Here is a 24014-nt window from a genome sequence, read left to right on the forward strand (position 1 = left end):
GGGTATCAAGGCGCTTGGGGGGGGGGGGGGGGGTGCCGCTACTGCTCGAACAGCCAGGTCTTGAGCTTCTTCCTACACACTGGAGGGGAGGGGCGGGCACCGGCAATGTGCCCCGACGCCCTCCTCCCCTATTCTCCACACCGGGCCCCACTCTGCACTCACCGGCTATCTCGCTGGGGGGGACGGCTCCTCGGCTGGGCAGCGCGGGGCTCCTCCTCACTAGGGGAGCCTCGAGGACATGGCCGGCTGCTTCCTCCGTCTCCCGCCTGGCCTGGTCTCTCTGCACTCCGCCTGACTTCCGCTGGGGCCGCCAATGGCAGCGCGGCCCTGGGGGTCAGGAGGCGGGACTTCCGGGTCGCTGCAGGCAGCGCGGCGGCCCGGCGGGGGCTGCACACACTCCTGGGCTGCGGCGGTGATTTCGATACGCACAATTCCTCGGGGGCATTGCCGGGTGGGCACCGGCCTCTAAATAAAATTATAAAGCGAGGTGGGCACTCGCTATGCCGCAGATCGGCAAAATAAAACGGGCAGATGCCGGGTGGGCACCGGCTGCACAACGAGCGCTCCCCAGCGCTCGGGGACAAAGTAAAGCGCTCTAAAACGCCAAGAGAAGCGCGCTCAGCGCTAGAAGGAAAATAAAGCGCGCCTAGCGCTACAAGTCAAAATAAGAGCGCTTCCAGGCACAGCAAAGCTCCAGCAAGGTCTGGAGGCAGGCAGAGGGGCAAGGCAGGGCCAGAGCCAGCCCACTGGGTCTCCAGGCAGGGAGACAGTCCAAGTGGCGGTCCTCCTGGCCCCAGCAGCAGCAGCAACCCCCTCTGGCAAGGATCCACAAGCAGAACCAAGAACCAAATTGTATGGGGACACAGCCCCTTCTTATACTGTAAAATCCCTTTGTCTGTAGGTTCAGGGTGGGGGAAAACCAGTCACAGCTGGTTTTGAAGTACCCTTGATAGCTCAACCACCCATTTCATTCACTGGCAGGGCTAGGGACATCAGTCGCACTACAGGGGGTGGAGCCAGCATTGTGTGGGGAAAGTCCAGGCCCATCAGGGACCAGGGGCACTCCTCCCAAGCCATCAACATGCTAATCTCACACTCACCACCGGCAGACCCATCCAGCCTTCCTGGAGCCAGGCTCACCAGCCAGCTCCAGCCAATCACACGCCAGGCATATTTTACATTAATATGCCAAGTCCTAGAAGTGGTATTTCTACACAAGATACACACATGCCACATACACCATTGTGAAGCATTCATTCTCACGAGCTCGCACATACCAAATTCGAGCATGCACTCCCCACGCATCAGGAACTATCAATCAATAAATCAAGGCATTTATAGAGCGCACTACTCACCCGGTGGGTATCAAGGCGCTTGGGGGGGGGGGGGGGGGGGTGCCGCTACTGCTCGAACAGCCAGGTCTTGAGCTTCTTCCTGAAGGAGAGGTGATCTTGGGTCAGGCGAAGGTCAGTCAGGAGGGTGTTACAAGTCTTGGCGGCCAGGTAGGAGAAGGATCTTGGCGGCCAGGTAGGAGAAGGATCTTCCTCCTGTTGTCGCTCTTCGGATGTGGGGGACGGCGGCGAGGGCGTGATTGGTCGATCGGAGGTGGCGTTTGGGAGCGTAGAAGTTGAGGCGGTTTTTGAGGTAGCTCGGGCCTTGGTCGTGTAGGGCTTTGTGTGCGTGGGTGAGGAGACGGAAGGTGATTCTCTTGTTGACGGGGAGCCAGTGCAGGTCTCTCAGATGTCCGGAGATGTGGCTGCGTCTGGGGACGTCGAGGATGAGTCTGGCTGAGGTGTTCTGGATCCGCTGGAGTCTCTTCTGGAGTTTGGCGGTGGTTCCGGCGTAGAGGGCGTTGCCGTAGTCCAGTCGGCTGGTGACGAGGGCCTGGGTGACCGTCTTCCTGGTCTGATCCACCGGAAGATCTTCCGTAGCATGCGCAGGATGTTGAAACAGGACGAGGAGACGGCGTTGACTTGTCTGGTCATGGAGAGCGAGGAGTCCAGGATGAAACCCAGGTTGCGTGCGTGGTCTGTCGGTTTGGGTGCGGTGCCCAGTGCGGGGGGCCACCAGGAGTCGTCCCAGGCGGAGGGCGAGGAGCCCAGGATGAGGACTTCCGTCTTGTCTGAGTTCAGTTTCAGGCGGCTGGTCGTCATCCACTCGGCTACGTCTCACATCCCTTCGTGGAGGTTGGTTCTGGCGGCTGCGGGGTCGTTGGTCAGGGAGAGGATCAGCTGGGTGTCGTCGGCGTAGGAGATTATGTTGAGGTTGTGTTGGCGTGCGATGGCCGCAAGGGGGCTCATGTAGACATTGAAGAGGGTGGGGCTGAGCGAGGAGCCCTGAGGAACGCCGCAGATGACTTCCGTGGCTGCAGATCTGAACGGTGGTAGGCGGACTCTCTGTGTCCTTTCAGCGAGGAAGGAGATGATCCACTCCAGTGCCTTCTCCTGGATTCCGATGTTGCTGAGGCGCTGTATTAGGGTGCGGTGGCAAACAGTGTCGAACGCCGCGGAGAGGTCTAGGAGGATGAGGGCCGCTGTTTCTCCGTTGTCCAGCAGGGCTCGGATGTCATCGGTGGCAGCGATGAGGGCGGTCTCGGTGCTGTGGTTGGCTCGGAAGCCAGACTGTGAGGGGTTGAGGGATCCATTCGTCTCGAGGAAGGCGGCCAGCTGCTTGTTGACGGTCTTCTCGATGACTTTGGCTGGAAACGGGAGGAGCGAGATGGGGCGGTAATTCTTGAGTTCGGTGGGGTCCGCTGTTGGTTTCTTTAGTAGAGCGCTGAGTTCGGCGTGCTTCCAGCTCTCAGGGAAGGTGGCGGTGTCGAAGGAGGTGTTGATGATGTCCCGTACGTGGGGTGCGATGACAGCGTCGGCCTTGTTGAAGACGTGGTGGGGGCAGGGGTCGGTCGGAGATCCGGAGTGGATAGAGTTCATCGTGCGGATGGTGTCTTCTGTGTTGATATGGGTCCAGGTGCTGAGGGTGGTGGTGGGGGGCGTTGGTGCGGTCGTGGGGAGCGTTGTTTGTGGGCTGAAGCTGTTGTGTATATCAGCGATCTTGTTGTGGAAGAAAGAGGCGAGGGAGTTGCAGAGGTCTTGCGACGGGGTGATGTTGTTGTTTCCGGCGTTGGGGTTGGAGAGCTCTTTCACGATGTTGAAGAGTTCCTTGCAGTTGTGTGCGTTGTTGTCCAGCCGGTCCTTGAATGCTGTTTTCTTGGCGGCATGGATCAGTTGATGGTGTTTCCGGGTGGCGAGCTTGAGGGTGGTCATGTTGTCCGGTGTTGGCTCCCTTCTCCAGGCTTTCTCGAGGGCTCGGCAGTTCTTCTTGGAGCTCTTGAGTTCGTCGGTGAACCATGGGGCCTTCTTGCTGCCGGGTCTGCTAGGCGGGGTCCTCAGTCGGGCGAGGTCGTCTGCGCAGTTGCTGATCCACTTCGTGAGGTTGTCGGCGGCCTGGCTGGGGTTCTCTGAGCAGGCGGGAGGGTGCTGGCTCAGGGAAGCGGCGAGCTGGTCTGCTGTGATCTTGTTCCAGTTTCTTCGAGCAACCTGTTGCTGGTGGTGGTGGATCGTGGATCTTCTGAAGGTGAAGTGGACGCAGCTGTGGTCCGTCCAGTGGAGTCGGTGGCGTGGCTGAAGACGATGTCCTTGCTGGATGAGAAGACAGCGTCGAGTGTGTGTCCGGCGAGGTGGGTGGGGGTGGTCACCAGCTGCTTGAGTCCGAGGATGGCGAGGTTGTCAAGCAGGGTGGTGGTGTTGCGGTCGTTGTTGTTCTCCAGGTGGAAGTTGATGTCCCCCAGGAGGATGTAGTCAGCGGAGGGGAGGGCGTGCGGGCTGATGAAGTCGGCGATGTCTTCGCTGAATTGTATGCATGGTCCTGGGGGTCGGTAGATGAGGGTGCCTCTGAGGGTGGTTTTGGGGTCCGTGTGGGTCTGGAAGTGCAGGTGTTCGGCGGTTGTCAGGGTGTCGTTGGTGTTGGTCTTGATGTGGATGGTGTCCCTGTAGATGATGGCGATGCCTCCTCCAGTCTGGTTGTCGCGGTCTCTTCGGGAGATCTTGTAGCCCTCTGGGATGGCGATGGCGATGTCGGGCGCTGAGGAGTCGTTCATCCAGGTTTCCGTGAGGAAGGCGACGTCAGGAGCTGTGGTGTCGAGGAGGTTCCAGAGTTCGATGGCGTGTCTGTGGACGGAGCGGGTGTTGAGCAGGATGCACTTGAGGTGGTTGCTGCTGTTGTTCGGCTTGGCGGGTGCTGGTGCGGGGCAGGTCCGGATGCAGGTGAACTTGCAGGCGTGGCAGCTGAAGGGTCCGTGGGTTCGTCTCGGGGTGGCTCGGTAGCATCCCGGGATTCGGCCGGTGTTGAGTGCGTTGAGGGTGGCGGCGTCGTAGGTCCGGCGGGTGGGCTGGTGTCTGCGGGTCCCAGGGTCCCTGGCACTGGGCGCGGTCCAGGCGCGGACGGGCGCAGACGGGCTTACCTTTGGCGCACCTTCGGCGCTCAATGGGTGCTCCCGCAGAAGCATGGGAGCCAGGAGGGAGGGTCCGCTGGGAGGCGGGGAGCGCGGGGACCAATCGGCAGGCGGGGGGGGCGGGTTCGCGTCTTGAACGGCGGGAAAAGCTGGGGGCTCGGCTGGCGGCCCTGCGGCGGCTGGGGCGCTGAGGCGGCCCTGCGGCGGCTGGGGCGTGGGATCGGCTTCAGGCAGCAGGCAACAGGCAGCAGGTATGGAGGAGCAGGCAGGGGGCGTGGGGGCGACCAGGCCGTGGTGGGAGCAGTGCTACCAGGGACACAGACATTCCTCATGCATTCCTATGGGAGAGCAGGCCAGCCTAACTACATGCACGCACTTTACTCTGGGACACAGGGAAAAAGTGCGCACAGACCAGAAAATCATCCACATAGATCACAGATTAAAAGCAAAAAGATTAGGGGTGAACCTGCCTTAAGGGCCAAGTCCAACAGGGGGCATGGCATACAATTGGTTTGTCTCCTTTCCTACTGAGCGTCAGCAGGAAATCTGGTCTCCGCCCTTTACGGCTGCTATTCCTCCAATGCAAGTGGGTGTCCTGCAGGGCGCTATTTTGAGTCCTATACTCTTTAATATTTATATGGCCCCACTTGCACGCCTGGCAGAGTCACACGGAGCGAAGATTATTTCTTACACCTGCTGTTCACGTGTGACAAAAGGGAGAGCTTTCGTGGAATGGAGATAAAGAAATGTCTAATGTAGGTCTTTTCTTGGATGCAACTTAACCAACTTAACTGTAACCCAGAAAAATCGGACATTAATTTTTTTGGCTCCCCACATGCGCTGGCTGGAGTCTATGGTGGCCTCGCGACATGTCCCCTCCTTCGGCCCCAGTCAGCATGGTAAAAATCTTGGGAGTTAAGTTGGACACTAGTCTAGCGATGAAGTCCCAAATCCAAACTGTTGCTGGTACTTGTTTTGGATTGATAAGAATGGTGGAAAACGTTCTTCCTCTACTCCCGGTGGAATCCCGTAAGACCATAATGCAAGCCCTAATTACATCTAGGTTGGACTATGTAAATATCCTGTATCTGGGGATGCCAGAATATTTACTCAATCGGCTGCAGGTTGTCCAGAATGTCAAAGCCAGAGCTATTCTTATGGTAAACCCCAGAATGCGCATGTCGACCCACCTGAAGGCGCTGCGCTGGCTCCCGGTGAGAAAGAGGATCCAGTATAAGGCCTTAGTGCTTTCTTATGGAGCGTTCCATGATACGGGTGCGGTTTACCTGAGAAGTAGGATCCAACGCTATCAGCCTCAACGAGTCTTAAGGTCCTCTGGACAATCCCTTATGGTGATTCCCAAGGTCAATCGCTCCCAGATAGGAGGACGTTCGATTCTGGTTCAAGCGACCCTTGACCCTACCAGGTAGGTCTCTCCCCCTCCGCACAGCACCTCCTGTGCCTCTCTGCCCAGCTGCCGCTCGGCGTGTCTGTGGACGGAGCGGGTGTTGAGCAGGATGCACTTGAGGTGGTTGCTGCTGTTGTTCGGCTTGGCGGGTGCTGGTGCGGGGCAGGTCCGGATGCAGGTGAACTTGCAGGCGTGGCAGCTGAAGGGTCCGTGGGTTCGTCTCGGGGTGGCTCGGTAGCATCCCGGGATTCGGCCGGTGTTGAGTGCGTTGAGGGTGGCGGCGTCGTAGGTCCGGCGGGTGGGCTGGTGTCTGCGGGTCCCAGGGTCCCTGGCACTGGGCGTGGTCCAGGCGCGGACGGGCGCAGACGGGCTTACCTTTGGCGCACCTTCGGCGCTCAATGGGTGCTCCCGCAGAAGCATGGGAGCCAGGAGGGAGGGTCCGCTGGGAGGCGGGGAGCGCGGGGACCAATCGGCAGGCGGGGGGGCGGGTTCGCGTCTTGAACGGCGGGAAAAGCTGGGGGCTCGGCTGGCGGCCCTGCGGCGGCTGGGGCGCTGAGGCGGCCCTGCGGCGGCTGGGGCGTGGGATCGGCTTCAGGCAGCAGGCAACAGGCAGCAGGTATGGAGGAGCAGGCAGGGGGCGTGGGGGCGACCAGGCCGTGGTGGGAGCAGTGCTACCAGGGACACAGACATTCCTCATGCATTCCTATGGGAGAGCAGGCCAGCCTAACTACATGCACGCACTTTACTCTGGGACACAGGGAAAAAGTGCGCACAGACCAGAAAATCATCCACATAGATCACAGATTAAAAGCAAAAAGATTAGGGGTGAACCTGCCTTAAGGGCCAAGTCCAACAGGGGGCATGGCATACAATTGGTTTGTCTCCTTTCCTACTGAGCGTCAGCAGGAAATCTGGTCTCCGCCCTTTACGGCTGCTATTCCTCCAATGCAAGTGGGTGTCCTGCAGGGCGCTATTTTGAGTCCTATACTCTTTAATATTTATATGGCCCCACTTGCACGCCTGGCAGAGTCACACGGAGCGAAGATTATTTCTTACACCTGCTGTTCACGTGTGACAAAAGGGAGAGCTTTCGTGGAATGGAGATAAAGAAATGTCTAATGTAGGTCTTTTCTTGGATGCAACTTAACCAACTTAACTGTAACCCAGAAAAATCGGACATTAATTTTTTTGGCTCTCCACATGCGCTGGCTGGAGTCTATGGTGGCCTCGTGACATGTCCCCTCCTTCGGCCCCAGTCAGCATGGTAAAAATCTTGGGAGTTAAGTTGGACACTAGTCTAGCGATGAAGTCCCAAATCCAAACTGTTGCTGGTACTTGTTTTGGATTGATAAGAATGGTGGAAAACGTTCTTCCTCTACTCCCGGTGGAATCCCGTAAGACCATAATGCAAGCCCTAATTACATCTAGGTTGGACTATGTAAATATCCTGTATCTGGGGATGCCAGAATATTTACTCAATCGGCTGCAGGTTGTCCAGAATGTCAAAGCCAGAGCTATTCTTATGGTAAACCCCAGAATGCGCATGTCGACCCACCTGAAGGCGCTGCGCTGGCTCCCGGTGAGAAAGAGGATCCAGTATAAGGCCTTAGTGCTTTCTTATGGAGCGTTCCATGATACGGGTGCGGTTTACCTGAGAAGTAGGATCCAACGCTATCAGCCTCAACGAGTCTTAAGGTCCTCTGGACAATCCCTTATGGTGATTCCCAAGGTCAATCGCTCCCAGATAGGAGGACGTTCGATTCTGGTTCAAGCGACCCTTGACCCTACCAGGTAGGTCTCTCCCCCTCCGCACAGCACCTCCTGTGCCTCTCTGCCCAGCTGCCGCTGCTGAGGAAGTTCGAGGCCCTCCACCACCCGCAGGCTACCGCCTGCGCCTCATCCCTGGTGGCCAGTGGTAGGCCATCGATAGGTTTGTCCATCCTCCGCTTTATTGCTTTTATTGTATTGCCTGTATTTTCATTGTTGTGTCGGTAACTGCAGTTGTCTGTCTTCCCCCACTGCCTGTTCCACTCGGTTTTTGTGCCTTTCTGCCCTCTGTGCCACTCATTTTTCCCCCGTTTTTTGTGCCTTTCTGCCCTCTGTTCCACTCGTCTTTCCCTCGTTTTTTGTGCCTTTCTGCCCTGTGCCACTGGTTTTTCCCTCGTTTTTTTGTGCCTTTCTGACCTTTGTTCCACTCGTTTTTCCCTTGTTTTTTGAGCCCTCCTGCCCTCTGTGCCACTCATTTTTCCCTTGTTTTTGTGCCCCTTTTGCCTTCTGTCCACTCATTTTTTGTGCTTTTCTGCCCTCTGTTCCACTCATTTTTCCCTCATTTTTTGGGCCTTTCTGCCCTCTGTTCCACTCGTTTTTCCCTTGTTTCTTGTGCCTTTCTGCCCTCTGTGCCACTCGTTCTTCCCTCATTTTTTGTGCCTTTCGGCCCTCTGTTCCACTCGTTTTTCCATAGGTTTTTGTGACCTCCTATCCTCAGTGCCACTTGTTTTTCCTTCGTTTTTGTGCCCCTTTAGCCTTCTTTCCACTCGTTTTTTTGTGCCCTTCTACCCTCTGTTCCCCTCGTTTTTTGTGCCTTTCTGCCCCCTGTTTCACTCGTATTTTCCTAGTTTTTTGTACCTTTCTGCCCTCTGTTCCACTCGTTTTTTCCTAGTTTTTTGTGACCTCCTGCCCTCTGTGCCACTCTTTTTGTCCTCGTTTTTGTGCCCCTTTTGCCTTTTTTCCACTCGTTTTTTGTGCCTTTCTGCACTCTGTTCCACTCGTTTTCCCCTTGTTTTTTGTGCCTTTCGGCCCTCTGTGCCACTCGTTTTTCTCTAGTTTTTTGTGACCTCCTGCCCTCTGTGCCACTCGTTTTCCCCTCGTTTTTGTGCCCCTTTTGCCTTCTGTTCCACTTGTTTTTTGTGCCATTCTACCCTCTGTTCCACTCGTTTTTTATGCCTTTCTGCCGTCTGTTCTACTCAATTTTTCCCTAGTTTTTTGTGCCTTTCTGCCCTCTGTGCTCATAGTTTTACCCTCATTTTTGTGCCTAGCTGCCCTCTGCTCCACTCGTTTTCCCCTCATTTTGTGTGCCCTTCTGCCCTCTGTTCCACTCGTTTTTTTGTGCCCTTCGGCATTCTGTAACACTCATTTTTTCCTTGTTTTTGTGCCCCTTTTGCCTTTTGTTCCACTCGTTTCCCCAGCCGCTGTGCCCCCTGTGGACCCGCCCCCCTGACTGCCCACTGCCCATTCGCTGCCCCGCCTCCAGCTGCTCCTCCCTCCCACACCCCATATATGCCAGCCGCTGCGCGGTGAGTAGAGCGACCCTTGACCCTACCAGGTAGGTCGCTCCCCTCCGCACAGTTTCACCTGTGCCTCCCTGCCCAGCTGCCTCTGCTGAGGAAGTTCGAGGCCTTCCACCACCCACAGGCTACCACCTGCGCCTCATCCCTGGTAGACAGTGGTAGGCCGTAGGTAGGTTTGTCTATCCTCCGCTTTACTGCTTTTATTGTATTGATTGTATTTTCATTGTTGTGTCTGTGACTGCTGTTGTCTGTCTCCCCCGCTGCCTGTTCCACTCGTTTTTTGTGCCTTTCTGCCCTCTGTTCCACTCGTTTTCCCCTCGTTTTTGTACCTTTCTGCCCTCTGTTCCACTAGTTTTTCCCTCATTTTTTGTTCCCTCCTGCCCTATGTGCCACTTGTTTTTCCCTAGTTTTTGTGCCCCTTTTGCCTTCTGTTCCACTCGTTATTTGTGCCCTTCTGCCCTCTATTCCACTCATTTTCCCTCATTTTTTGTGCCTTTCTGCCCTCTGTGCCACTAGTTTTTCCTTGTTTTTGGTGCCTTTCTGCCCTCTGTTCCACTCGTTTTTCCCTCGTTTCTTGTGCCCTCCTGCCCACTTTTCCACTCGTTTTACCATCAATTTTGTGCCCCTTTCGCCTTCTGTTCCACTAATTTTTTGTGCCCTTCTGCCCCTGTTCCACTCGTTTTTTGTGCCTTTCTGCCCTCTCTTCCACTCGTTTTTCTCTCGTTTCTGTGCCCCTTTTGCCTTCTGTTCCACTTGTTTTTTGTGTCCTTCTGCCCTCTGTTCCACTCGTTTTTCCTCATTTTAAGTGCCTTTCTGCCCTCTGTTCCACTCGTTTTTGTGCCCTTCTGCCCTCTGTTCCACTCATTTTTCCTCGTTTTTTGTGCGTTTCTGCCCTCTATTCCACTCGTTTTTCCCTTGTTTTTTGTGCCTTTCTACCCTGTTCCACTTGTTTTTCCCTCATTTTTTGTGCCTTTCTGCCCTCTGTTCCATTTGTTTGTCCCTAGTTTTTTTGTGCCCTCCTGCCCACTTTTCCACTCGTTTTACCATCAATTTTGTGCCCCTTTCGCCTTCTGTTCCACTAATTTTTTGTGCCCTTCTGCCCCCTGTTCCACTCGTTTTTTGTGCCTTTCTGCCCTCTCTTCCACTCGTTTTTCTCTCGTTTCTGTGCCCCTTTTGCCTTCTGTTCCACTTGTTTTTTGTGTCCTTCTGCCCTCTGTTCCACTCGTTTTTCCTCATTTTAAGTGCCTTTCTGCCCTCTGTTCCACTCGTTTTTGTGCCCTTCTGCCCTCTGTTCCACTCATTTTTCCTCGTTTTTTGTGCGTTTCTGCCCTCTATTCCACTCGTTTTTCCCTTGTTTTTTGTGCCTTTCTACCCTGTTCCACTTGTTTTTCCCTCATTTTTTGTGCCTTTCTGCCCTCTGTTCCATTTGTTTGTCCCTAGTTTTTTTGTGCTCTCCTGCCCTCTTTTCCACTCGTTTTTCCCTCGTTTTTGTGCCCCTTTTGCCTTCTATTCCACAAATTTTTTGTGCCCTTGTGCCCTCTGTTCCTTTCGTTTTTTGTGCCTTTCTGGCCTCTGTTCCACTCGTTTTTCTCTCGTTTCTGTGCCCCTTTTGCCTTCTGTTTCACTAATTTTTTTGCCCTTCTGCCCTCTGTTCCACTCGTTTTTCCTTGGTTTTTGTGCCTTTCTGCCCTCCGTTCCACTGGTTTTTCCCTCGTTTTTTGTGCCTTTCTGCCCTCTGTGCCACTCGTTTTTCCATCGTTTTTTGTGCCTTTCTGCCTTGTGTTCCTTTCATTTTTTGTACACTTCTGCCCTCTGTTCACCTTGTTTTTCTCTCGTTTCTGTGCCCCTTTTGCCTTCTGTTCCACCAATTTTTTGTGCCCTTCTGCCCTCTGTTAGACTCGTTTTTCCTTGTTTTTTGTGCCTTTCTGCCCTCCGTTCCACTCGATTTTCCCTTGTATTTTTGTGCTCTCCTGCCCTCTTTTCCAACCGTTTTTCCCTCGTTTTTGTGCCCCTTTTGCCTTCTGTTCCACTCATTTTTTGTGCCCTTCTGCCCTCTGTTCCTTTTGTTTTTTGTGCCTTTCTGCCCTCTGTTCCACTCCTTTTTCTCTAGTTTCTGTGCCCCTTTTGACTTCTGTTCCACTCGTTTTTTGTGCCCTTCTGCCCTCTGTTCCACTTGTTTTTCCTCATTTTTTGTGCCTGTCTGCCCTCTGTTCCACTCGTTTTTCCCTCGTTTTTTGTGCCCTCCTGCCCTCTGTGCCACTCGTTTTTCCCTCGTTTCTGTGCCCCTTTTGCCTTCTGTTCCACTCATTTTTTTGCACTTCTGCCCTCTGTTCACCTCGTTTTTTGTGCCTTTCTGCCCTCTGTTCCACTCGTTTTTCTCCCATTTCTGTGCCCCTTTTGCCTTCTGTTCCACTCGTTTTTGTGCCCTTCTGCCCTCTGTTCCACTCATTTTTCCTTCTGTTTTGTGCCTTTCTGCCCTCTGTTCCACTCGTTTTTCCCTCGTTTTTGTGCCTTTCTGCCCTCTGTGCCACTCGGTTTTCCCTTGTTGTTGTGCCCTCCTGCCCTCTGTGCCACTCGTTTTTCCCTCATTTTTGTGCCCCTTTTGCCTTCTGTTCCACTCATTTTTTGTGCCCTTCTGCCCTCTGTTCACCTCGTTTTTTGTGCCTTTCTGCCCTCTGTTCCACTCGCTTTTCTCTCGTTTCTGTGCCCCTTTTGCCTTCTGTTCTACTCGTTTTTGTGCCCTTCTGCCCTCTGTTCCACTCGTTTTTCCTCGTTTTTTGTGCCTTTCTGCCCTCTGTTCCACTCGTTTTCCCTAGTTTTTTGTGCCCTCCTGCCCTCTGTGCCACTCGTTTTTCCCTCGTTTATGTTCCCCTTTTAGCTTCTGTCCACTCATTTTTTGTGCTTTTCTGCCCTCTGTTCCACTCTTTTTTCCCTCGTTTTTTGTGACCTCCTGCCCTCTGTGCCACTCATTTTCCCTCGTTTTTGTGCCCCTTTGCCTTCTGTTCCACTTCTTTTTGTGCCCTTCTACCCTCTGTTCCACTCGTTTTTATGACTCTGCTCTCTGTTCCACTCGTTTTCCCTCATTTTTTGTGCCTTTCTGCCCTCTGTGCCACTCGTATTTCCCCAGTTTTTTGTGCCTTTCTGCCTTCTGTTCCACTCGTTTTCCCCTCGTTTTTTGTGCCCTTCTGCCCTCTGTGCCACTCGTTTTTTGTGCCTTTCTGCCCTGTTCCACTCGTTTTTCCCTCGTTTTTTGAGCCTTTCTGCCCTCTGTGCCACTCATTTTTCCCTCTATTTTTGTGCCTTTCTGCCCTCTGTTCCACTCGTTTTTCCCTAGTTTTTTTTGCCTTTCTGCCCTCTGTTCCACTCATTTTCCCCTCATTTTTTGTGCCTTTCTGCCCTCTCTGCCACTCGTTTTCCCCTCATTTTTTGTGCCTTTCTGCCCAGTGTTCCACTCGTTTTCCCCTCATTTTTTGTGCCCTTCTGCCCTCTGTTCCACTCGTTTTTTGTGCCTTGCTGCCCTCTATTCCACTCATTTTTCCCTCGTATTCTGTGCTTTTCTGCCCTCTGTGCCACTTGCTTTTCCCTCGTTTTTTGTGCCTTTCTGCCCTCTGCTCCACTCGTTTTTCCCTCGTTTATTGTGCCTTTCTGCCCTCTGTTCCACTCGTTTCTCCTCATTTTTTGTGCCCTCCTGCCCTCTGTGCCACTCATTTTTCCCTCGTTTTTGTGCCCCCTTTGCCTTCTGTTCCACTCTTTTTTTGTGCCCTTCTGCCCTCTGTTCCACTCGTTTTTTGTGCCTTTCTGCCCTTTGTTCCACTCGTTTTTCTCTCGTTTCTGTGCCCCTTTTGCCTTCTGTTCCACTCGTTTTTTGTGCTCTTCTGCCCTCTGTTCCACTTGTTTTTCCTTGTTTTTTGTGCCTTTCTGCCCTCTGTTCCACTCGTTTTTCCCTCGTTTTTTGTGCCTTTCTGCCATCTGTTCCACTCGTTTTTCCCTCGTTTTTTGTGCCTTTCTGCTCTTTGTGCCACTCGTTTTCCCCTCAATTTTGTGCCCCTTTCCTTCTGTTACCTTTGTTGTTCCTCGCCGCTGCGTCCCCTGCGGCCCCGCCCCCCTGACTGCCCACTGCCCATTCGCTGCTCCCGCCTCCTACCTCCCAGCTGCTCCTCCCTCCCACCTCCCCATATATGCCGGGCGCTGTGCGGCCGCGCCGCTGGCGTGCCGAAGGCGCGCCTAAGGCAAGCCCTTCGGCGCCCGTCCGCGCCCAGCGCCAGATCCCCTGGCCCCGCACCCGTCACGACGACCGCAGCCACTACGACCCCAGCACTCTGCACGCTCTCAACTCTGGACGGAGCCACACCTGCTTCAAGGCCGCCCGGAAATGCACACATGGCCCCTTCACTTGCCGGAACTGCAGCTACACCAGCCTCAGAGCCGACGAACCACCCTCCAAGAAAGACCCCAACCACCTCCGATGCATACTACTGAACACCCACTCCTCACGCAAGCATGCCGTCGAGCTCTGGGACCTGCTTGACACAACATCCCCGGACGTCGCCTTCCTGACAGAGACCTGGTTTAACGACTCCTCCACACCCAACATCGCCATAGCCATCCCAGACGGCTACAAGATCACCCGCAGAGACCGCACCAACGGAGTCGGAGGAGGAATCGCCATTGTCCACAAGAACAGCATCAGGGTCTCGACTAGCACCGACGACACGCTCAGTACCGCCGAACACATACATTTCCAGATCCACACAGACCCTAATTCCACCCTCAGAGGCACCCTCGTCTACCGACCCCCCAGACCCCGCCCCCAGTTCAGCGACTCCATCGCCGACTTGATCAGCATGCACGCCCTGACCTCCACCGACTACATCCTCCTCGGAGACCTGAACTTTCACCTTGAGAACAACAACTCCACAACCCTGATCGATAACCTCGCCAACCTCGGACTGAAAAAACTCGTCACAACGCCCACCCACTCCGCCGGCCACACGCTCAACCCTGTCTTCTCTTCAAGCCCGTACGTCTCCGTCAGCCACACCACCGAACTCCTCTGGACCGACCACCCCTGTATCCACTCACATTCCAGAAACCCACCACACACCACCGCACCCAAGAGATCCCCCGGCGCTGCTGGATCAAAATCACAGAAGACCGACTACACGCAAACCTCGCTCTCAGCCCACCCACCGAACCCTCCAACACCGGTGACGCTGCCCACAGCATCAGACGCTGAATCGAGGACTGCGCCAACACCCTCGCCCCGCTGAAGAAACCCCCCCACAGAAACACCAGCACGAGGGCCAGCTGGTTCACCCAGAACTCCTAGCATCCAAGCAAGCCTGCCGGAAACTAGAGAAGAAATGCCACAGTGAACAAACTCCGGACAGCCACGCAGCACACAAGTACGCCATCCGCAACAACCACCACCTCATCAGGTCGGCCAAGAGGACCTCCTTCAAAGACCGCCTCAACAACAATGCACACAATAACCAGGAGCTCTTCAACATCGTGAAGGAGCTCTCCAACCCCAGCTCCAACACCAACGACATTCCGCTGTCGCAGGCCCTGTGCGACACCCTCGCCACCTTCTTCCACCGCAAGATAGCAGACATCCACGACAGCTTCAACACCCAGACAGCCCCAATGGACAGCATCGACCAGGACCCCCTGCTAGCATGGGCCAGCGTGAGCATCGATGACACCATAAAGACCATGCGCACAATCCACTCCGGCTCTCCATCAGACCCATTCCCGCAATTCGTCTTCAACAGAGCAAGCAGCTCCATCGCACCCCACCTGCGCAATGTCATCAATCTCTCCCTCGAGACTGCGACCTTCCCAGAGATATGGAAACACACCGAGGTCAACGCCCTACTCACAAAACCTACGGCAGACCCAAGAGACCTCAAGAACTTCCAGCCCATCTCTCTGCTCCCCTTCCCGGCCAAGGTCATCGAGAAAACCCTCAACAGACAGCTAACCCGATACCTCGAAGAAAACAGAATCCTGGACCCTTCCCAGTCAGGGTCCCACAGCAACCACAGCACAGAGACTGCCCTCATCGCCGCCACAAATGACATCAGGACCCTGCTGGACAATGGCGGGACCGCAGCACTCATCCTCCTAGACCTCTCTGCCGCCTTCGGCACCGTCTGCCACCGTACACTACGCTCGCCTCCACACCGCAGGGATCCGAGAAAAGGCTCTGGATTGGACCACCTCCTTTCTCTCCGGCAGAACCCGGAGCGTCCGCCTCCCTCCATTCCGCTCCAAAGCCTCCGAGATCATCTGCGGAGTACCCCAGGGATCCTCCCTCAGCCCAACGCTGTTCAACATTTACATGGCCCGCTCGCACACGTAGCCCAACAGCACAACCTCAATATAATCTCCTACGCCGACGACACTAAGCTGATCCTCTCCCTCACCAAGGACCCCATCACCGCCAAAGCCAACCTCCACGAAGGAATGAAGGCCGTCGCCGACTGGATGAAGACCAGCCGTCTGAAGCTGAACTCGGACAAGACGGAGGTCCTCATCCTCGGCTCCAACCCTTCAGCCTGGGACGACTCCTGGTGGCCGACGGCACTGGGGGCAGCCCCGACACCCACCGACCACGCACGCAACCTGGGAATCATCCTCGACTCAACGCTCTCAATGACCAAGCAAGTCAACACCATCTCCTCCTCCTGCTTCAACACCCTCCGCAAAATCTACAGATGGATCCTGACAGATACAAGAAAGACAGTCAGCCAGGCCCTCGTAAGCAGCAGACTCGACTACGGAAATGCCCTCTACGCGGGAGCCCCGGCCATGCTCATCAAATGACTACAACGCATCCAAAACGCCTCGGCACAACTGATCCTCGACGTACCACGCCATGGCCACATCACCCCCCACCTGAGAAACCTGCACTGGCTCCCCGTCAACAAGAGGATATTCTTCAAGCTCCATCCAAGCACACAAGGCACTCCACAAGACCAGCCCAGCCTACCTCAACAGTTGGCTCTCCTTCTGCAGCCCCAACCGCCAGCTACGCTCAGCCGACCTCTCGCTCGCCACCGTCCCGCGCACCCGAAGAACAACCACCGGTGCGAGATCCTTCTCCCACCTCGCCGCCAAGACATGGTGCTCTGATGGTGCTCTGTTGTACATTTTGGAGATTGCATGTGTTTAATCTCACTGAGCCTACGACAGACCCAAGACCTGCTGACCTTCAGGAGGATACTCAAGACCTGGCTGATTGATCAGTAGCGGCCCACCCCCCCCACGCCTTGAGACCCTCGGGGGTATGTACTGCGCTTTACAAATGATTGATTGATTGATTGATTGAAGCTGTTCGCCTGTGGAAAGACTTGCCTCTACATCTCAGATTGACTCAGGACTGTTTTTTAGAAAACAACTTGAAACATGGTTGTTCCAACAATAACACTATGGTTGGTGGGGCGGGGTTCTTCTGTTACGGTTTTGAAGATTAGCGCAGAGACACTCTATGTGAGTGTCCGTGCGCTTTATAAATACCCAATTTCATTTCATTTAATCGTTATCGGGCACTAGGTGGGAATGCGTTCCTAACCGCATCGTAACTGAGTACGATGCGAGCTAGGCGTTAGGAATATCCCATTCCGGACCCGACGGCATTTGGAATGACCGAGTCGTACAGAGCAGAATCGTACATCTCTGCAGGCCGTGTTTCCGAATGACCTAGTACGATGCTGGATTTTGACAACCTTTCTGAATTGTGCCGTCTGACTCGAATCAGCAGTCAGAATCAGACTTTGGGGCCCTGTAGCGTTCCCCCCTGCCCTCTGAGCATTCCCAACCGGGCCCATCGGGGTACCCATGTGTCCCCCCATTACCAGCAATACACAGTGTGGAAGGCACCGGGGGGGCACGCCACAGGGTGCCCGATTTTCCCCAGCCACCCCTTTCTTCAATGTGAGCCTTTGCATTCGGTTGGAACATAGGCTCCCATTGAAGTCAATGAGAGTCCAACCAAAGCGCATCTGGAAGCATCCGGATGCATCGTACTCGGTCAGTCGGACTCTCCCGATCTGAGTCGGTCAGAAACCATTCCCAAACAGATTCGGTAGGGAAGAATTCCAAACCGCATCGGAATCGGGCCCTTATTTGGAAGCAAGCTAGAATAGTAATCACACTCCTTTTACACTTTTAGTAACACTAAAGTTAGAATAGTAAATTATGTTTCTTTTATTTATGTAGTTTCTCTCATTTTAGATGTATTGGAGTTAGAGTAATAAATCTCACCCCCTTTAATATACCTAATTGTTATTGGACTGGAGGTAAAACAGTACAGGTCACCCGCATCAAATTATAGATACTTATAATGTTTCTAGAGCTGTAGTACATTTAAAAAAAAATGTTACCTTGTTTTCATAACATTTTAGTTTCTTTATTTTAATAATTATTTTATAAACGTTTGTTATTTATGAATTATTATATAAAGCATTTACAATGCCTAAAGAAATATTGCGGAAGATTTTTGGGATATATATGTGTTTATATATATTTTTTTAATAATAATTACCAATGTATTAAATAGTTCTATGTTTTTATGTCATTTAAAAAATATTAATATAATTTAATGTGGTTTTGATTTTATATAATGGACATTTATATATTTTTTACTATTTATTGATATTTATTTTGTAAGCTTAAGTAAACTTGTGTTAAAATTTCACTTTTTATAATTCAAGGATGTGGAATTCCTATATCTCTACACCCAGGACAAGGATAACACGTTTTCATATATATTTTGTTCCCTTGACAAGTAGGTCCAAGCCCTTAAAGCACAGACTTCTTGGCTGACAGTTAACAGTGCCATAGTATGGTTTTATGTATGGATGCAAATGGTATTTCTGGTGAACAACCTTTACAACAAAACCTTTACAATGCAGTGCCTTTACGACGCAACTTTTACAACGCAAACCATTACAACGCATTGCGCTGGGGGGCGCTCTAGGATAGGGAATAGGTTTAATTTACTATCCAACACCTTCCCTACTATCCACGGGGACTGGAGTTGGAATAGTAAATTAAATAATTCACTATCCAACACCCAAAAGCACTATGCGTTGTAATGGTATGCGATGTAAAAACCACGTTGTAAAGGCATGCGTGGTAAAAGCATGCGTTGTAACGTCATACATCCGGTATTTCTATCATGCGAACATAATCAAAAGGCTGTACGTTGCCAAATACAACGAATAAGTGATAGGAGAGATGCTGGATTGTGGATGGTTAATGCACAAATTATACACGTAGTTCATTAATATGAAGTCTTTAGTGTTTGTGAGCGCTCTAGGGAAATGAAGTGACATGTAGGCTCTGTATTCATTCCTGGCCATGACTCCATTATAAAACTGAGTACACGTTTGCAAAATGTAACAATTCTGAGCTATTTATAATGCTCCCAGAAAGTTCATAATACATGCATAAGAATGGAGGCAAAACTGGTGATTTTATTTTGAAAGGAAACAATCAGCCTGATTCATCAAAGACCCGTTTTGCGAGTCTGTAATAGCGATTCATAAGGAATCGCTATTACAGACTCGCAAAACGGGATTCATGTAGGAATCGCAAAATAAAATGCGATTCCTACATATTCCTTATTTGCGATTAGAAAATTGCTAATCGCAAATAAGGAATAACTCGCCATTCATTCCTATGGGCCAAAAGGCCCATAGGAATGAATGGGGAGTATTCCTTATTTGTGATTAGCAATTAGCTAATCGCAAATAAGATAGCGAATTGAAGGGTGCCAGGGGTGTCCAAAGGACACCCTGTAGCACCCCTTAAATGCAAATTCAAACAGGTGTTACGCACACACATGTCCAAAGGACATGTGTGTGTGCAACATGCAACTTAGGAAAATGCTTTTAAAAGCATTTTCCTAAGTTTTCGCTATTTACCACGAGGTTTGACCTCGCGGTAAATAGCGGGCCGAAATTGCGAATTCGCAATTTAAAAATGGATGATGAATTGCATTTAAGGAATCTCAAATAGAGATTCCTTAAATGTAATTCCTCGCAAAATAGCGAAATCGCTATTACCGATTTTTGCATTTGGGATGATGAATCCCAAATGCAAAAATCGCACTCGCAAAGGGCCAGATTCTCAGAATCTGGCCCTTTGCAAGCGCAATTCAGCTTGATGAATCAGGCTGAATGTACCCAATTAATAGTTGTACAAAAGGGGGTGGTGATGGAGAGAACATCTGAATCAATCAAACACTCACACCCAGTCAAAAGATCCGGGTTTAATCCATTACCGTTCTTTAGCCCACTCTGCCACCACAGTTCAGACATGGCTATATGCAAATCAGTCTGACCCTGTGCCTCATGGGAACAGTCCAGCCCGAACTGCCAAGCCATGTCTTCCCTGGACCGTAAACAAGCTTCCAAGGACCGGTTTCTGGCATTCCAGCCGTCTTCAGCCCGGCTTGCTTGAATCCAGTGGCAAAGTGAGCAAGGGACTCATGTCTGAGCATACCCTGCCACACTTATGGCGGCCAAAAGCGGTACAAAAGGGGGTGTGATGGACGGAGCATCTGAATCAATCAAACACTCACACCCAGTCAAACGATCTGGGTTTAATCCATCACCGTTCTTTAGCCCACTCTGCCACCCCAGTTAAGACATGGCTATGTGCAAATCAGTCTGACCCTGTGCCTCATGGGAACAGTCCAGCCCGAACTGCCAAGCCATGTCTTCCCAGGACCGGAAACAAGCTTCTGAGGACCGGTTTCTGGTATTCCAGCCGTCTTCAGCCCGGCTTGCTTGAATCCAGTGGCAAAGTGAGCAAGGGACTCACGTCTGAGCATACCCTGCCACACTTATGGCGGCCAAAAGCGGTACAAAAGGGGGTGGTGATGGACAGAGCATCTGAATCAATCAAACACTCACACCCAGTCAAAAGATCTGGGTTTAATCCATCACCGTTCTTTAGCCCACTCTGCCACTCCAGTTGACTGGGTGTGAGTGTTTGATTGATTCAGATGCTCTGTCCATCACCACCCCCTTTTGTACCGCTTTTGGCCGCCATAAGTGTGGCAGGGTATGCTCAGACGTGAGCCCTTTGCTCACTTTGCCACTGGATTCAAGCAAGCCGGGCTGAAGACGGCTGGAATGCCAGAAACCGGTCCTCGGAAGCTTGTTTACGGTCCAGGGAAGACATGGCTTTGCAGTTCGGGCTGGACTGTTCCCATGAGGCACAGGGTCAGACTGATTTGCATATAGCCATGTCTGAACTGGGGTGGCAGAGTGGGCTAAAGAACGGTGATGGATTAAACCCAGATCTTTTGACTGGGTGTGAGTGTTTGATTGATTCAGATGCTCTGTCCATCACCACCCCCTTTTGTACCGCTTTTGGCCGCCATAAGTGTGGCAGGGTATGCTCAGATGTGAGTCCCTTGCTCACTTTGCCACTGGATTCAAGCAAGCCGGGCTGAAGACGGCTGGAATGCCAGAAATCGGTCCTCGGAAGCTTGTTTCCGGTCCAGGGAAGACATGGCTTGGCAGTTCGGGCTGGACTGTTCCCATGAGGCACAGGGTCAGACTGATTTGCATATAGCCATGTCTGAACTGGTGTGGCAGAGTGGGCTAAAGAACGGTGATGGATTAAACCCAGATCTTTTGACTGGGTGTGAGTGTTTGATTGATTCAGATGCTCTGTCCATCACCACCCCCTTTTGTACCGCTTTTGGCCGCCATAAGTGTGGCAGGGTATGCTCAGACGTGAGTCCCTTGCTCACTTTGCCACTGGATTCAAGCAAGCCAGGCTGAAGACGGCTGGAATGCCAGAAACCCGTCCTCGGAAGCTTGTTTCCGGTCCAGGGAAGACATGGCTTGGCAGTTCGGGCTGGACTGTTCCCATGAGGCACAGGGTCAGACTGATTTGCATATAGCCATGTCTGAACTGGGGTGGCAAAGTGGGCTAAAGAACGGTGATGGATTAAACCCAGATCTTTTGACTGGGTGTGAGTGTTTGATTGATTCAGATGCTCTGTCCATCACCACCCCCTTTTGTACCGCTTTTGGCCGCCATAAGTGTGGCAGGGTATGCTCAGACGCGAGTCCCTTGCTCACTTTGCCACTGGATTCAAGCAAACCGGCTGAAGACGGCTGGAATGCCAGAAACCGGTCCTCGGAAGCTTGTTTCCGGTCCAGGGAAGACATGGCTTTGCAGTTCGGGCTGGACTGTTCCCATGAGGCACAGGATCAGACTGATTTGCATATAGCCATGTCTGAACTGGGGTGGCAGAGTGGGCTAAAGAACGGTGATGGATTAAACCCAGATCTTTTGACTGGGTGTGAGTGTTTGATTGATTCAGATGCTCTGTCCATCACCACCCCCTTTTGTACCCAATTATTAGTTGCAATTGGAAAAAAACAAAGGTTTCAGACAGTTTTGCTAAACTTTCATGGAATGTATTTGCTGTGCAAATTGAAAATAATAGATTAGGCTCCTTGCAAAAGCCCACGACAAGCATGGACAAAGCCCATGCCCAGCGTTGGGTTGCCAGCTAATGGTGTATAGTGCAGGCAAGGCCCTGCTCCCAAACCCATGCCAGGCTCTGTTGAAGGCTGGGTCCGGTGTGGGATTGGTTGTCCATCCGGAGTTGGGCCCAGGGCCTGGACTGGCACCAGGCCCTGGGCCCAACCCCATGCCATGCATGGCTGAAGGCCGTGTGCGGCCAGGCTCTGCGCCTAACTGCACACCGCACACAGCCTCCACTATTATCTGGAGTCCTCAGTAAGATGGCGTGTACCATCTGTTCAGCAGCTCTTGAGCCGGATAGATCTAGATGGCTCGATTATGGTTACTCAATTTCATGATAAGCCACTCGCAGAGGAGAAATGTGAGTCTTGTAAAGTAACGCTTTTAGAAATGTCTGGTTGCATTGGGGGCTTCACATGACTACTCTTGGTTTCTCTCCTACACAGATGCACAGGTCAACCCTCCACAGTCGGAAGAGGTGGAGACCCTTGTATGTGTCCTAGGACTGGCTGTGGGAATAATTGGCATCATCGCGGGCACCATCCTGATCATCAACGGGATGAGAATCAGCACCAGGGCGAGAAGAGTAGGCCGCTGACGGCTAGAGTGCAGGTGAGACGTTGGTCTGAGTAAATGACAAGTAGTATGCTCAGTAAAACACTTCTATGTTTTTTTAATTATTAAACTGTCACTTTTATTTTGCTGTACATGTAAAATCGACTGTTTACACAAGAGCAAAATAGTTTAGTTGTAGGGGAGAGTTGAGGTGCAAAATATTTGTTTTGCTGACACCAGAAGATTGATCAGGCCAATCTGCATGCTCATGGCGAGAGTGCAGGTGAGGTGCGCCTGTTATGTTATTAAAACTTATATCTCGCACGGATACTTAAGAGTGTTCCGGTGCGGGAGCCAACTTCCAATGCAACGGAGCTAAGAGGAACTGTAGATTAATTAAAAAGCAGGGTGTTTAGCTGCTGCTTAAACATCCTGGGGTCTTGAGTATTCCGCGGTTCATATGGAAGGGAATTCTCGGCTTCAGCTGCCTTAAAAGATAAAGAACTACCCCCATTTGAGTAAGGCGAAAGCGGGGTATCACTGCTAGACGCTGCACGGCTGAAAGCAGTTATCTTCAGGGGGGCGTAGAAACGAAAGCATTTCCTAAGATAGGGTGGCCCAGATCCATGGGCAAGAATAAGGGCTTTAAACTGGATTCGATAAGCCACAGGAAGCCAGTATAGGTTCCGTAGATGCAAGGTCAGACAACTTCATCTCCTTTTATTTTTACTTTAAACATGGATTAGGTTCTCCATCATCACCTTCTGAACATAGATTGCAGTTTAAGTCATCTGGATTCAAAGTTATATGTGATTCCACAGCCGAACAAAATCACCAAATCACCTTTCTACTATCTAAATAGTCTCAGCTGAGTCCTGCCTGTCTTACCCCTTCCACATCGCTCTTACTCCGGGTTCTCAGACAGAAAGTTAATTATTTTTAAAACCTTTCTATGTCCTTCATTTTTTTGGAGATATAATATTATCAGGGATTCTCCTGGTCAACCCTCTTTGGCATTGCAGAGATGTCCTATGTTCCCCCCATCCCCCTTTCATAACTTCTATGAGACTTTGCCAGTATTGGCTGTCCTCCCAACCGTGCAGGTGTCATTTCCAGTTACTGCGAGGCAGGTGAAATTATCAGAAGTAAATCTGTTTCGGGGTTTACTTCCGGGTTGCACAGCCAAGTAATATCAACTGCCCATCTGAAATCCCACCGAGCAGCTCAAAAGGGGTGGCGCTGCTGGCCCTTCGGTTCTAGTGGCACATGTCTCTGCAGGCCATTGCTGGTAGGACATATTCATGCACAAAACTGCTGCCTCTTATTTGGGCTCATATTTTGTTCTTGCGTCAAGAATTATTATTGTAACAGAATCAATGAATCTTTCCGACTCATATGGCGGCCAGACTTCAGAGAGAAAACATTCATGCTACCTGCCCCATTTCTGGTCCCACTGACTGTTGAACTATCCGCTGCTTATGAAGTCTGGTGAAACCAGATCAACCATGCAGACCCCAAATACCAACTCAGAAAAACTATTGGCACAGAAATGTCTCCTGAATGGTATACAGGCATGCAGCTCTGCCCTGAGTGACATAAATGCATGTGGAACCGACAGCCTGAATTTATAGGACCAGCTTCCACACTAATCTAGTGGGCATTCCGTAGTCTAGATCTTTCTGTGACACTGCCGAGGACCAGAACTGGTTCTGTGGCCTGAAGGAGCACACCAGACATGCCCTCTTTTGAAGGCTCAGACTCCTGGGTTGTGAGCTAATAGAGCTGAACATATCAT

The 24014-nt window shown here is 51.9% G+C and overlaps 1 protein-coding gene across 3 annotated transcripts in view; it reads left to right on the top strand.

Moving 5' to 3' along the window:
* LOC147709974 (mamu class II histocompatibility antigen, DR alpha chain-like) overlaps positions 1–24014 on the top strand; it is a 180220-nt gene that overhangs the window by 147081 nt on the left and 9125 nt on the right. For all 3 annotated transcript variants that reach the window (XM_086920658.1, XM_086920656.1, XM_086920655.1), the window contains one exon: positions 22111–22276. In XM_086920658.1, coding sequence (XP_086776784.1) covers positions 22111–22262 — 152 coding nt within the window. In that variant the 3' untranslated portion in view covers positions 22263–22276. The remainder of the gene's footprint in view (positions 1–22110; positions 22277–24014) is intronic.

Source organism: Lissotriton vulgaris, chromosome 5, assembly GCF_964263255.1.
Source record: "Lissotriton vulgaris chromosome 5, aLisVul1.2, whole genome shotgun sequence".
Lineage (NCBI taxonomy): Eukaryota > Metazoa > Chordata > Amphibia > Caudata > Salamandridae > Lissotriton > Lissotriton vulgaris.